The sequence below is a fragment of the Pelodiscus sinensis genome, chromosome 9 (assembly GCF_049634645.1).
Source record: "Pelodiscus sinensis isolate JC-2024 chromosome 9, ASM4963464v1, whole genome shotgun sequence".
In the NCBI taxonomy this organism is placed as follows: Eukaryota; Metazoa; Chordata; order Testudines; family Trionychidae; genus Pelodiscus; species Pelodiscus sinensis.
Window position 1 is genome coordinate 8,311,284 of NC_134719.1, and position 16,128 is coordinate 8,327,411.

General features: G+C 41.7%; 1 protein-coding gene across 3 annotated transcripts in view; it reads right to left on the minus strand.

Annotated features, from left to right (window-relative positions):
• FAF1 (Fas associated factor 1) overlaps positions 1–16,128 on the minus strand; it is a 303,972-nt gene that overhangs the window by 276,820 nt on the left and 11,024 nt on the right. The window contains exon 1 of one of the 3 annotated variants that reach the window (XM_006126427.4): positions 15,955–15,975. The exons of the other annotated variants lie outside the window; for them this stretch is intronic. Coding sequence (XP_006126489.1) covers positions 15,955–15,960 — 6 coding nt within the window. The 5' untranslated portion in view covers positions 15,961–15,975. Of the gene's footprint in view, positions 1–15,954; positions 15,976–16,128 lie in introns of those variants that run through there. 3 annotated transcript variants of the gene reach the window in all.

The following is a 16,128-nucleotide window of genomic DNA, read 5'->3' on the forward strand; positions in this document are numbered from 1 at the left end:
AAATAGTACTGAACTACGTGAAGCTACTCCAAGAAAAGTTTGTGCAGGAGCACTTGCTTAGTACCCAGTTGCAAGAAGTGCTTGGTTGCATGGTGGCTGAAATCCAAAACCAAAGCCACCTAGAGCAGAAAACTCAAACAATACCTCTTTACCAACAGTTTCTGCATAGTCACAATTGTCAGCATCACTGTGGGAAGCACTGCTTTGTCCATGCTGGCTGGCAGCAGTTTGAAAATGGCAGTTTCCTCTCAAAATGGCAGTGACAAGGGATAACAGGAGTGCAATCAGGGAGTGGGGGGAGGAGGGATCAAAAGCCAGAACTTGCAAGTCCAAGAATTCTATTGGGTATCCCACAACGTGTCTTGACAAAAACAAACAAAAAAAAAAACACACACACACACACACACACCTCAGACTCTACAAGCCAAGATGCAAAGCAAAGGACAGCATAATACTCACCCAGAATGCCAGACACACACTTCACACAAAGTCTCTGTTGTGTGTACACAATTATAAAACTTGAAACAGGATACAGCAGTCTGTGTGTATGATATCATGGCAGTTTATTTACTCCAGACTAGCCACTGTGCTACAAATCAGTGGACAGTAAATCCTCATATAGATAAGATCATAGTCACTTTTCAAGGTACAACCCATTTTTGAAGTCTTAAGATTGACTTTTCACTGTCTATAGGAACAACACAGCAAAGGGCCGTAACTTAAATACTATAACAATGAAACAGGTAATTTTGTTTAACTTCTGATTCAGACTTGCATCTAGTGATACTCCAGCTGAACTGACAAGTGAGCTTACTACAGGTTGAACTTCTCTCGTCTGGCACTCGTTCGGGACCTGACCAGTCCTGAACAAGGGAATTTTCCAGACCAGGGGAGGTCCTCTGCTACCGGCCGCCTAACCCACGATCCCTCCCCCCTACCAGGCTCTCAGCCACCAGCCCTCTTGCTACTGGGGCTCCTAGCCAGGACTCTCTGGTCCAGGAACATCCATGCTCTGGTTGCCAGACCAGAGAGACCTGGTTTTTGGAGGTCCAACCTGTAATACCAGTTTGGTTCTGACAGGGATTCCCCTGAAAAGGATTTCCTCTACCTGCCACCATTCATCTATTATCCACATTTCCATTTAGCACAGTAGGTGTGTGTGGCACTTTACAAGGCAACAAAAGCCTTAACCATGACCAGATAATCTTAAAGTTTTTAGTTTTATATGACATGATAATACAGAGCCAGTTGGAAACAAGTCATACGGAAGAACAGTTGAATAAATAAAGGGATCCATTACATTAGCCAAATAAAGAAATAGACCCTTAATGTGGTGTTAGTCAGAGTCATGTCGGAAAGACTGCGGAAATAAGTGGGTGTGGGTGGAGAGGAAGTTTTTATGCAGCATACAGCACCAAGAAGGACAATTAAGGCATAAGAAGAAGAGCAGGAGAAAACTGGTAAGTGCTTATGTGATGATACAAGAGAGTAAAGTTGCTGTCTTGAATTAATCATGTAAGAGTTTGTCTGTCAAAATAATATTACAAGGTCATTGTGTACCTCCTGTGACTTTGAATAACACCAATTACAGTGTTCCCAATGACTGTAACTGTCAAGTTGGAGCATGGAAAAAAGGCCACCTCTGATATATCTGGGCACTAGACTCTTTATAGGTCAGGACCAGGATCATGAAGGGTTTGACATAGGTAAGCCCCTTTATTTTTATATATTTGAATCATACAAAAGTAGAGTGAAAAAATGTTAAAAACCTTGAATAAAACCAGGGAATTTTTCAGTAAAAATCGGTTTAAACTAAAAACAGCTTGTTTTATTAGAAAGATACAATGTATGAGACATACATATTACAATAATACAGTCTGTGTGTATGTGCAAAGCTGCCTGTTGAAGTAAGGCCATGTATTAGTCTAGATGCACGCATAATAAACAAACAGGCACCCACTCAAGCTCTGAAGTGCGCGTACTGAAGTGCGCGTACATCTGAACATACTGATGAATCTAATGCCTACCAGGTGGCAAATAATGATTTAAAAGATTTGATACATTAAAATGGGAAGAAAGTGACAATCAAAATAAGTTTCAGAACACAAGAAAGTATTCAAAAGTTTAAAAAACACGAAAGGATAAAGGTGAGTGTACACACTACAAATGGTCTGGCTCAGTTATATGGGCTAAAAGCTCTAAGTCAAAACCAGTAAACTGTTTATTCAAATGAAAACTTTGAGAGATTAGAGATGTATTGTTTTCTGTAATTCAAAGGTGGCTTTCTGTTTTGAGTTCTGCAGCAGACCACACTGATGAATGGAATTCAAAGCATTAATTTACTGAATACTAACTTTTCCCTTGTCTTTCTGTACACCAAAATAAACCCTGAGGTTTACTAAGAAAAAAAATAATAGTTTCTGTAGTGATTTTTACCTGTCTTTTTTGTTGTGATAATAAACACTATTACATTCCCAGAGGGGGGGAAAAGAAAAAGAAAAACAAAACAAACAAACAAAAAACAAAGGGCCCTAAACATAGGATAGAAGTCAGTGAACATACCATGTACCTCTAGAATATGCTCTCTCCCCCTCCTGTTTGATCCATTTAGGCAGCTGTTCACTTTTGTTATTAGCCACTGCAGTTTTGTGTGTGTGAACTCTCCAGTCAAACCTAGCTAGTAGATGTGGTAACCTAGCCTGAAGATGGAAACAATGCAGATTAATGGGGATAAATCTGCATTTCAGAGAAAGGTCAGTTTTCATCTAGTAAGAAAATGAAAGGAGACATTTCTGGCCACAGCTGCTATGAGGATATCTAGAGCAGCAATGAATCCAACAGGCACCCTGGAGAGCGTGGTCATAAAACTTCTGTCAATTGCTCAGCATGTTTTCCTCACCCTAGCAAAATTAGCTTCATCTCAACCAAAATACATTTAAGCCAACAACTTCCTTACATCCTGACACTGATTGCCTTCAAACACTTGGAATGCAGCAAAGTCTGTGCTAGATGAGAAAAGGAAGAATAGTTGTATACAGTCACTATGTTAGCACTATAACAGTCTAATTTCTAGACTTACATGAATGTTGACTAAGAGGAGACTGCTTGGGAACAAGAAGAATCTGTACACCTTTGGGATCTATCAGAAGGGAACACATGAAGCCGGCTTTAATACAGCTCCATCCATTGGTGCAAGATCTTGTTGGTGAGTCAGCAGCACTTCAGTTTACACATCAAAAATTGCCAACAATTTGAACAGAATCTTGGGATGTCTTGCCATGTCCATCATTCATCAATGCAATCAGAGCTGTCTCATTCCTATAATCAGGTCTAAGTGGAAGTGGTTAAAAATAGTGGCAGACAGCAAATGTTGCTGAAGTCTACTCACCCACCACTCTAAATAATCTTACCCCTGAAGAAGAAATTAGTAAAACAAGCAACAGTGAAGAGACCAAAACATCAAAAAGGCTTCTTGATCACCAAGGGTGCCACTTTGGGAGAGAGGGGGGCAGCTTGCTGAGATGCGGCTTACTTTTCTTCCCGTTCCCCTGTCAATAAGGGAGCAAGGGGAAAGTACTTGGATTCTGTGAATTATTCTTCTGCCCCCTCCCTTCACCAGCCAGGTTTGAGAGGCATGCATGGAACCCAGGTACTTTACCCTTGCTCTCTTCGTGGCAGGGGAACGGGAAGAAAAGCAAGCCGTGTCCACAATGATCATAGCCAAAGTGTCCATAACAGCTGTATAATTCCCGAAGGGTATGTCTACAGAGCAACATTTCAAAATAACTAGCGTTATTTTGAAATAACTTAGTCTGCATCTACACAGCAGGCAGTTATTTCGAAAGGCATGTAAAGCGAGGGGCATGCAGACTGCATACAACATTGACTGTAAGAACCATGTACTCTCTCTGTATCCAATCAAAATGCTGCTACAGTTCAATCAGCACACCCCACAAATTCTAGGTATCCAAGCACAGTTAGCAAAACTACCCCATCTTGGTTATGTCAATATTGCAGCCCATTGAGATGAAGAAGGGCTACTCATACAACCCATTCACTAGTCTCAACTGCCCATCATTGGTCTAGGGGCATAGAATATATCAGTATGAATCATGAACAAGTGAAATAATGTAAACAAGATTTGGGGTCTTCACTAAACCTTTCATCTCCTGTAGATTAGCACCATGGTTTGCTTTAGGATCCCAGCATTATACAGATGACTGAACATGAGCACTCATTTACAGGATCCAGGTACCAATGAGCCATTAATGTATATTATAATAACATGCTAACAAAACTCTCTGCAAAATTCAGCAGACTAGAGAGAGGGTTCCAGTGATTCAGTCTGGTTCTAAGTACCAATGACAACCCAAGCTGTATCCTCAAGCATTTTCTAAGTAATTGTACTTAGGTAGATAGCAATCCCACATGACCTAAAGTTCATCTTATTTCCTTTGGACCAACCAAGATTCTAGGTTCCTGAAGAACAGATCCAGATAGCAAACCGATCCCAGTTATAGCAGGTTGGATTTGGCTGGTAAATTTACTGGTCCTCAAACTGACATCTAAACTGTTTTGGAGAACCTCTACCTCACAACCCAGGCCAGACTGGATGTAAAAGAGCCACATTGCTACTAAAGTTCATACGAAAACAGTGAGTTGGTGGCCAATGTAAATCAGCTGGTCATGCCTGGTACAATGCTTCTGCTGCCAGAAACTTGTGGTCTCTCATCCCAGAGAATTATTTCTGCACCTTCCTGAGGTGAGCTGACAAGAACACATCTGTCTTTAGTTCCTCTAGCACAGAGGCAATCCAGCAAAGGGTGACATTCTTCATACTCCATAACTTTTCACTTAAGGATTGCTAAAGCAGGATTGGATGAGCAGGCAAGAAAAGGCTTGCTTGTATTTGTTGTCCCCAGACCATCCTTCCCTGTCCGTTTCTACCAAACACATCCAACACGTTACCAGTTCTCTCTCCAAGGTCTGGAATGCCAAGTGCCTCAACTCATCTGTGACCTAGTCTCAAACTTATCAGGATGCAGACGTACAGAGATAAGACTTTTTTCAGGGACTTTTTCCTGCCCTTGTTGTGTAATATCAACTGTCTTCTAGCCAGCCAGCCGTATAACTGAGTATCCCTGCTTTCGGACTCCATGCACTCATTAACACAGTGACCTTTGTGACAAGTAAATCAAATTAAAACAACTGACATTTTACTAAATCAAGTAAAAAATCCTGAATTATAGTCATTTACTCAGACAAGCAAATTATTATGAACAACTTGTAAATCCTAGTACTGGGATAAAACAAATTTCAAATGAGTCATTAAGCCAACATTTTCAAACTTGGGCCCTGATCCACAAAGGGTCTGAGGCATTAGATTCAGCAACCTGAGTCCTAATCACCAGGCTGTAAAGTTATTTTCACGATCGCTTTCTCCGGCCCAATGACTATTTATTTACAGCTTCAACAGGAAAGATGAGGGAGCCCATATCAGAATATCCTACAGTCCAGCATCTACAGCATTCTCCTATGAGGTGAGAAACCCCTTTTCATAACTTCTCACCCAAGCAGACAGAAGAACCAATTAATTCTGAGTCTCCTACATCGCAGTCAAGTGTTCTAATCACTGAGCTAAAAGGTAGGCACCAACACTGCCTCCTTCGAACAGATTTTGAATGGGGGTCAGTTGCACAGAGCACATCAACTGAATTGAGCCTTATAAGCAAGACAGCTACTTCTCTGACTATCTTACCCCTGGTTTGTGGATCATGGCAGGAGATACAAGTTCATACGCATAGAGTGAAGCAGCAGAGTGCATGCACCAGGACAGAAACCCTGAAATTTCCAGCAGAAATGTAGGTGCCACACTAATAAAAGTCATCTGACTGGAAATCAGTGAAATATGGATTTAATTGCCCAACTTTAAGTACCAATTTTGAAAACTGCGGCCTCAGAACATTTAGCGAACAGGTCAGCTAAACAAAAACTCAAAACTAGCAAACAAAACTTGTGATGAGAGGTTTTTGTGGCTGCTGGAGGGATAGGATCAGGCTGCAACGCCTTGCCAAACATCAGCATCCTTATCTTCATTTCCCGCTCCCTCCGGGCTCTTGAAGTTAATTTACGGCAATGGGTGCACTTGTCAGGGACATGAGTCTCCCCCAGGCACCTAATACACGTGTCATGGCCGTCAGCCGTTGGTATGGCTTCACGGCACACTGAACATTTTTTAAAACCAGTTGATCCTGGCATTGTCAGCAGAGTTAAACGATAAACTGATCCCAGCTGTAACCCCCGCTGTGGGTAGTCAGTTTCACAGTCTAGCGCTTCACCGCACTGCTTCTGAGTGAAAAGCGGGTTTGAAAGAAAAAATTTTTTTGTTTTTTACTTTTTTTTTTTTTTTTTTAAACAAGAGAACATGTAACAAGTAACAGGAACACAGCTAACACTAAAATGTTTAACTATTTACAGGTAAACAACTATCTAAAACCATAACTGAAGAAGAGATCAGGGAGCTCTGACCGCGACCTGAGGCGGTTGAGAGGAACTGACGGTTGCCGGCTCACGCGCGGCTGATCAAAGGCGCGAACGCTTTCCTGGGGAACCACGCATGCGCGAGCCGACGGAGCACGGCTATGAAAAGTCTCCGAGCCGCGGCGCCGGGACGGGACCCAACACCTAGAGTGGAGCACCCAGAGTGGAGCAACCATGGGGCCACTCGAAGAAGAACTGTAGGTACTGGGGGTACTTTTTTTTTTTTTAAGTTGAGAAACTCTGGTCTAGACCAGACAATACAGGCTTTTTTTTTTTTTTTTTAAAGAAGGAAAGGGGATAGAAACAAAACCTGGAATAGACTCTATGAAAATAAAGTGAAATATTCTTAGCACATACTTCAGTTTGAAAAAAATACCAAAATATTTTTTCAAGTCTCATGTTTATAAGACACTAATTATCAATATCCAAATGACTTAAGATGAAACTACAGCACAAAAATATTAGGTGGCTGTACATTGTTTCCACTAAAGAACATGATAGTATGATTTAAAATTTTCCACTGAGTACACAGCTACATTGTACACGAGAGAAGCAAATTAATGGCAGGCCATTACTGAATCACACATTGTTTAACATGAACAATCACAGGATCATTGTAAGATTAGAACAATTTCTTAGGTCCCCCGCAAGTGAACAGTATGCTGGATCTACCTGGAACTATTTGTTCAGGACATCTTACCACCAAATGCGTCTCTTCACGTCAGGGTCATGGCATGAGCATGGAAGTGTACAAAGATTAGAAAATAAAAGCACACACTCTCCAGCAAGCTGTCCTGTATCGGAACACTAGAAAAAACAAAATTTTCTATTTGCCATTTAACCATTTGAAGAACTATTAATGAAAAGAGAGGGAAGGACTATTTTTTAATTTGTGTCACCAACTACATTCGAAGATCCCTGTTCCTGAGAGTAATTTAACAGTTGAATATGTTTGATACACACCAGATGTATGTGTATATGCTCCATTTTTTTTTTTTTTTTTTGCAATTCACCATTTAAGACATTCTTTGAATGCCTAAAGTTTTATATAAACTATGTATTTTAGAAATGTGCATGTCTGTCTGTCTGCCTGCCTATGAGTCCATTTGTTAAAGAACTCCTCCTAAATGGTAAGAGCTAGAACCACCAAATTTGATATGCAGCTTCCATTTTTATAACTTAAAGCAATGCAAGGTTTTGGTTGTGTCAGGGCAATAGGATGTGCCTGACATTCAACTGTTACTCTAGACCAGGCCTGGGCAAAACATGGCCCGCAGGTCGGATCTGGCCCGCCAAGCCACCAGATCCGGCCCGCAGAGACAGCGGGGAGCCCCAGGCAGGCTCCCCATCTTGCCCTGCAGCTCCACGTGCCGTGCAGAAACTAGGGTTGCCGGATGGTTTCAACAATCACAATCTACATTACATCTTATTCAGAAAATACCAGACATTTACATTTTCCTCACTTTATTTCCCAAACAGAAAGCTCAAATACTGGACTGTCCAGTTCAAAACCGGACACCTGGCAACCCTAGCAGAAACGCGGCTGCCGGTTTTCTGTTTTAAAACTGGAGGGGAGGAGGGAAGTTTTAGGAGCTGCCCTGCCTGCCCCAGCACATTCCCATTGGCCGGTTTCTGGCTGTTTAGATGGTTTTGTTCAGGTTTGTTTTTTTAAAAGGTTTTATTTTGATCAGATTTATAGAGCTTTCAGAATATTTTTTCTAACAGAAGTTTAGAACAGATTTCAGCAACATGTACAAAAATTGCTTGATCATAACTGCCTATGAATTATGTGTTGAATATAGAAGCTTTTTTCCTTCTTGCTTAAAGTAAACATATTAAAAAAAACCTCCACAAGAAACCAGCTTTGAAAGTCAAATAGAAGAGTCATCCATCAGAGAACCCATGTGAAGGGATCTGTGAATACAACAAAAGAGGTAATTTGAAGACTGAGTCATTTGGTTAAGTAGACAGAGAAGTGCAAAGTGTACCTTTAATACAAATATACCAGCATACTTACTAATACCATAAACACTGACATTCTGGAAATCTGGGAGAGCTCCTGGAATTTATGCTTAATTGCCCTCTTCTGCAACTGCCTACAAGACTCTCTCTTCACAACACCTCAGCACCTCACAATTATTAATGAATTTTACTCTCACAACAAACTTGAGTGGGACATTATTTGCCCCCATTTAGCTGCTGTGAAATGGAGGCATGAGTTCATGGCTTCCTCTGTGGCACTGAGCATGTACCATAAGTTGAGCCTACCTCTGAAGCCCCATTACAGTGCTGTATCCTTTAAAATTCTGTCTCCAACCAGTCCTGAAGCAGTAGCTGCTAAACTGGCTATTGCTATAACAAGCAAGCCACTTACCACACGTAGCTATTTGGCCAGTTGAAAGTGGCTAGCATGTTGGACACCACAGCTTTAAAAAAAAAAAAAAAAAAAAAAATCTGTCCCCTGGATTGAGTACAATTACTGCTATGCCTGCTTTTAAAAAAAAAAAAAATCTAGATCAAGACCTTCAGTATGCAGTGATCAAAGTCAGAATCTAGAATGCTCTTCTACATTTGAAACAACACATCAAACAGCTGCAAAATGTTTTATAAGAAGGATAGGTATTATTATTTCAATTTACAGATTAGGGAAGCAAGGTACAGAAAAGTAGTGTCTTGCTCAATGAACTTGAAGTGACAGTGGTAAAACTGAATATAGACTTTAGGTTTCCTGACCCGTGTTGTTGTTCTCCACCTACTATGATATATAGTCCATCAAGAAAAGAGAAATACATGGATTAGAGAGTAGAGAAATTGTAATAGATAGACACTCCTGTGTATTGGATGGTTCCAGTAGTAGCAAAGATAAACGAAGAACGCTACAAACAATGTTACAAAAGGAATAAAAATATTTTTCCAGACAAATCCAATATTTTTTCCAACTCTTCTAGAATACATCTTATTCAAGATGATATTTCAGACATGATATTTTCTATATCTTAAGGCAGTGTTTCTCAACCAGTGGAATGAGTACCCTTTGGGGTACTCAAGAGAAGTCGGGGGGGTACATCAACACAACTGAAAGTTGGAGAAAACTGAATTTCTGTTTCAAGTTTTACAGCACTGTGTTATTTTTGGACTTTTTACAGCCAGAAATTTCATCGCCCGCCCATCTACAATTAAGTTGTTTAAACAAATGTGTTGCAATAGTAGAAAAAAAATGTTGTGTGTCTGAAAACTGTAAGTACTGGGGTACTTTTTTTTTTTTAAAGGGGTACTTTATAAAAAAAAGGTTGAGAAACACTGATTTAAGGTAACAATTATCTCATGAGGATGTTAAATGACTTCTACTAAAGTTAGGTATTTTTAAATTGGTTCCAGATCATTTGCACCCAAGAACTTTTAAGTGAGCAGGATGCAGATCTTGCTGGACCACTAATGTTTTTCTATAAGTCTTGGAATGCTAGGAAAGTTCCAGAAGACTGGACGAAAGCTAATTTTGTGCCAACACTCAAAAGGGTAAACAAAATACTCAAAATTTGGGTAATAACAGTGTCAATCTGACATTAGGTATGTGAAACGTCATGTAAAAATGTAATCATGTAACCACTAAAAACCCTACTGATTACATGCACTGTGGGGTCTGCAGTGTAACTTTAAAAATATATACTGCAGAGCCTGCAGCAAAGTCTCCTCAGGAGCGGGGCCAGCAAAAGCTACCAGGGAGCCAGATACTGCAGCGCCCACAGTGAAGCTTCCCTAGGAGTTCTCAATAACCATAATGGAAACTGATACGCTGATGCTTATCAGTTAACTATTTAAATGGTTACACTTTTACATCCTTACCTGACACTAATTATATTATCCCTCCTTTTGATTCTTTATTGATAGTCCTGTATCACTCACTTGATTATCTTGCCCAGGATTAATGTTAATCAATGTGGGTTTATGGAAATTTTAGATTGTATTTAACTTGACATTTTAGTGAGATTAAAAGTTTGATTCATAATGTGAATAACATTGTTGTAATGTAATAACACTTTTGTAAGGCATTTGACTTGGTACCACAATAAATTTGATTTAAAAGAAGTCGCAGAACATTATTAACAACATGGCATACATTACATCATCACTGATGATGATTGCATACAACACCAAAACTCGGGGTGGAGTACACAATGTGGAGAAGTGGTCACCAACCAGTAGATCGGGATCTTCTGGTAGATCAGTCAGGATCACCTGTCAGAAGCTGCAAGTTTGGCCAAGAGACTATCAACTGCCAGCACTTCAGCTCTTCAGAGATCTTCTAATTCTTGGGATTTAGTATCCCTGTAAAGTTAGGCTGCTGTATGTGATTACATTCCCACAACCACTAATTGTTGATGCCAATAGTCTTAAGATTCCCAGTTGAGATTTAAAAAAAAAAAAAAAAAAAAAAAAGAGGGGAAGAAAGAGGAAAACTAAAAGAAAATTGAAGCTGAACTGATGCTTTCTCTATGCAAGTACCTTTTGCAATGGAGAAAGTATTTTTAAAGAAAGCAGAATTATTGTGAATTAAAGTTATTTGAGAAGCTTACTTTTAAAATGAGCTACTGCAAAACAAAGACATTGTAGCAATACCATTTATGGAGAATTCTGTCAATTTAAGTTTTGCAAACAAGAATAGGCTACAACCAGTAAAAAAATTCCCAGAAGCATGGCTGTGATCTGCCAAGGTGGTAATAGACTAGAACATTCTGACTTAAGAGGGAACTGCTGTGCTTTAGACTTAATTTCAAAACAAGAATGTAACTTTATACTACAGGCAGTCCCCGGGTTACGTACAAGATAGGAACTGTAGGTTTGTTCTTAAGTTGAATCTGTATGTAAGTCGGAACTGGCGTCCAGATTCAGCCGCTGCTGAAACTGACCGCCAGTTCTGACTTACATACAGAATCAACTTAAGAACCCCAAGCGTCCCCAAGTCAGCTGCTGCTGAAACTGATCAGCAGCTGATTTCAGGAAGCCCGGGGCAGAGCAACTCTGCCTCGGGCTTCCTGTAGTCAGCGCTGGTCAGTTTCAGCAGCGGCTAAATCAGGACGCCTGGGGCAGAGCAGCTGGGGTGCTGCTGGGTTGCTCCAGTAGCGCCGCTCCTCGGCACTACTGGACCAACCCAGCAGCACCCCATCTGCTCTGCCCCAGGCGTCCTGATTCAGACGCTGCTGAAACTGACCAGCAGCGGCTGAATCAGCGGCTGAAACTGACCAGCAGCGGCTGAATCAGGACCAGAGCAGCTGGGGTGCTGCTGGGTTGGACCAGTAGTGCCCAGAGCGGCGCTGCGGGACCAACCGGCAGCACCCCAGCTGCTCTGCCACAGGCGTCCGGAGAAAAGCCTAGCCTGCTGGGGGGGAGTGTGGGGGGCGTACTAGCTGCGCCCCACCCCACCCCAGCAGACCAGGAAGACACGGGCGGCGGACCGAGACGCACCGCGGTCCCGCCGCCTGGGTCCTCCGCGGCTTTGCTCCCTGTCTCCCTGGTCTGCTGGAGATCAGCAGACCAGGGAGACGGGGAGCAAAGCCTCTGAGGACGCCAGCAGCGGGACAGCCGCGGGGCGTCTGGGCTGTCCCGCTGCCGGCTTCCCCCGCAGCTTTGCAAAGCCTTTGCAAAGCCGCGGGGGGGCTCGGGCAGCGAGGCAGCCCAGGCACGCCTGGACTGCTCCGCTGCCGGCTTCCCCGCGGCTTTGCAAAGCCGCAGAGGGGGTGGGTGGGGGGCTCGGGCAGCCCAGGCGCCCCTGGGCTGCCCGAGCCCCTCTGCGGCATTGCTCTGCGTCTTCCTGGTCTGCAGACCAGGGAGACGCAGAGAAAGCCCCAGAGTACACGGGCGGCAGGACCGCGAGGTCCCGCAGTCCATGTACTCTGGGGCAGCCCCGTTCGTAACTGCGGATCCGACAGAAGTCGGATCCGCGTAAGTCGGGGACTGCCTGTACTATACTCCAGATTTGTTTGAGCACTTTCTGAAGTTCTCACACTCAGAGGAACAGAGCTGCTCAACCAGCCAGGCACACAATAAAGATTCAGATTGCCTACTCTAAGACCTTTTCTGTACTTACCCTGGAAGGTCAAATTAAGATACGATTAAGATTTGATTAAGGTCAAATTAAGATAAGATGACTAGATCCGATAAATCAAACTCCGGAAGATCCACCGCCACAGCATTGATTTTCCCATGGCCTCAGACTGAAGATGTGGCATCTGTGTAAAAGGCCTTTGGTTTCTGCAGAGCATGCTTTGGTTTTTGAACTCCAGAATGAATTTGAGTAAATAACGTGAAGGCTATGTGGAACAAGTAATTACCTGAGAGGGCTTCCTAGCAGGAATGTGAAAGGTTAATTGGTTAACATCACCCCTAATAGGTGATGCTTACTGGTTCCGGCTAACTGGTGGGAGCTGGAGCAGCTCCCCAATGGACCAGGCATCCAGAGCAGCCTCTGTCTGCAGGGGGCCCAAGGGACGGGATGTAGGCAGAGGCCGCTCGAGCTGAGCTAGAGTAGGGAAGTAAGTAACTAGCAGACTACCCAATAAGCATATACTCCATCAGAGAAAGGCAGCATGGGGGGAGCCATCTTAAAAGCCATCCCCCACCCCTTCCAGCATGGTCTCCATGTGAGGGAGGCAGAGGAAGTAGAGGCACAGCAGGGGAACAGGACAAGTGGGAACTGAAGCAGTTCTTGCTCATGCCGGTCAGACTGCTGTGCCTCTCCCTCTCAAAAAATGTAGCAAGAGCCCTATGAGGCTGAAGCTACATTTCAAAAGGGAAAGGTGGTGCAGGGAATGCAGGCCATGCGGGGACTCAAGTAGTCCCCACTTGCCTGAAGTTCCACCTATCCCTTTGAAAGAACCCCAGGCAAGCAGGGACTGCTTGAGTCCCCGCTGCTCTTCTGCCTTTTAGAGAGCCCGTGGCTCTTACTACATTTAAAAGGCAAAAGGGCAGCGAGGATAGCGAGTGCCCCACCCCACTCCACCCCTTACAGACTACTCAATTAGTTGATTCATCAAAATTTAACATCCCAGCCTTCATATTTAGCTAGTTAACCAATTAAAACATGATTTTACATCCATATTTCCTAAGCTTTTCATTTGTCACTTTGTGGTGGTCATAAGTTGAGGTTCACTTGAAGGTTCCACCCATTAAAAAGGTGGTTCATGGCTTGCCAACACCAGAGAAAGGCTTGGGCTTCTACAGAAAGATGAATTTGTGGATTAGAGGGATTACTCCTGTTATACAATAAAGGCAAGAAACAGAAGTATGGAATGTAAACTGAATGATAAGTATCACTCAAATATTAAGAAAAGTCACCAGATTCATGCAATGGACAACTTGAGTTGAATCAAAAAGGACCAGGAAAGCTTTTAATACTACATATTTAAAAATAATAATCAGCTGTACTTAGCCCTGTTCAACACCCTGAAAGGGCTCAGCACAAAATAACAGGTTCTTCTATTTATTTATCAGGAATTTAGGCAGGGTAAGGCACCAATTACTTGAAACACAGAGTCCTGGTTATCTACATGGTTGGCTTTGTCTCCAACCAGGTGCAGTCATATTTAAATCCTGCACACTGAGAGATACTGTCACCACCTTAGTGGCATTCTAGTGCAGTATCACTAGCTACAAAAATAACAAAACAAGGCTCTCTTAGGAGTTTATTATGAAATTCCAGCCAGCTCATTGGCCAGTTCTTATTTTACACTAGAGAAGCTTTAGAGGCAAGGAAGCTATTATCATAAAACCAAATTTCATATAAGTAAGTAATGTCTGGCAAAATGAAAACAAAACACTAAATAGCACAGCTGTAAGGATAACTGGACATCTGACAGGTGATTTGCAGTCCTGAGACATTTATTCTATGTATTAAGCTCATATTGCTGTTCCCATGGGCACTCCCAATATGATGCAAATAGCATCCTTACAAATTCTGTGATTAAGTTTCTCTTCTGATGTAATCTGTAAAAGGTCTTTAGAAAGTTTAAATAAATAATGTAGTTAAGATGGGAAATACAAAGTAGTCATGGATCAGAAACTAGCTAAGAAATAGGTTTAATGCTAGGACTGATATATCAGTCTTTTTTATTAATCATCAGAAAAGGGGCTAGGAGTAAGTAGTGAGGAGGCAAAATTCGCAGGTGACAAAACTGCTCATGTTAGTTGAGACTAGAGAAGATAAAAGCACTTTAGATGAACCAGACTCTCAAAAAGCTCTTTCCCATAAAAGCAAAGGTGCCCCTTTCCAACATTCATAGTTTACCTTGGAATTTATTCATAGTGCATTCTGCTCATCCTTCAATAAGTTATTGCAAGCTTCAAACATACTGAGAGACGTACATACAACCTTCCATTTACCAAATATTTTGTAGTTTTAAAAGTACATTTACAAAACATTTCTCTGTCCCCAAGCATGTTTTTTATAGAATGACCAACAGTAAAATTAATCAGACAGGAAATGCAACTCACGTAAATGTTAATATAGGTCATCTACAATTACATATTGGAAAAGGGAGGATGAACCAGGCAACAGATTATGTAACATACCTACATGTAATCATCATTGGCTCTCAGAAAGTAATTCAAATTTAAACTTTTTTCCTCCCCAGACCATAAAAATTGCCATATGGAATCAGACCAATAGTCTATCTAGCTCAGTATCCTGTCTTCCCACAGTGGTTGGTGCCAAATCTAATGTTAATGCAAAATAGGACATATGTGAAGTGGTGTAACAGCCATCACTAAGATGTGACCACACAAGTAAAATATAGTTTGACTAAGGCTTTGATCCTTGTCCCATTGAAGTAAGCATCAAAATCCCCACATTTAAGAATGACACCACCTACTGAAGTCAAAGTATTGAAGTCCACTTGAAGTTAAAGGTATTTGTGCAAATTCTGGTTAGATTCTGCACTATGCAACAAGTGATGATTCAACTCTTTGGTTTGTACAATTATAGAAGTGTTTTTTTCTTCACTTTCCTATATATTTCCCCCTACAAAAAAGGGACCAGCTTTTGTTTAGAAGGGTGGTTCACTGAACATGCAAGCTGCTTTTCCAGCAAGTATATGAACTGCTTAAGAATGCAAAGATTGGCACTGACTGCTTATTATGCACTGAGATTATAATACTGTCTGTAGCAAATTAATCCTGTATCAAATCCCTATCTCCTGCTCCACTCATGCCATTATATTAGTTAAGTATTAATAAATATGAGATCAACAATTTTTGGAATCCATTTGAGAGAGTTTGATTGAGATCCTGTTGAAGTGTTTAATACTTGAGGATCAGTTGAAACCTGTTCTTGGGAAAAAAAATTATTTGTCTCTCAGTGAATTAGTCCCCACAAGGGACTAATTCATATTATCAAACATCAAATGAGTAAATTTTACATACCCACATGCATAAAACCTGGTGGACTAGTGGCAATGCCCCAATCTATTCCTCAGCATCAATCCTATGGGAAATGAGTGCTTATACCTGAGGACAGCTCTCTCAAGAGTATAGCCTTTCCAGTCTTCCTAGAAGTAACAGAGAATATTAGAAGCAAAGCAAATATTGTGGACGTCA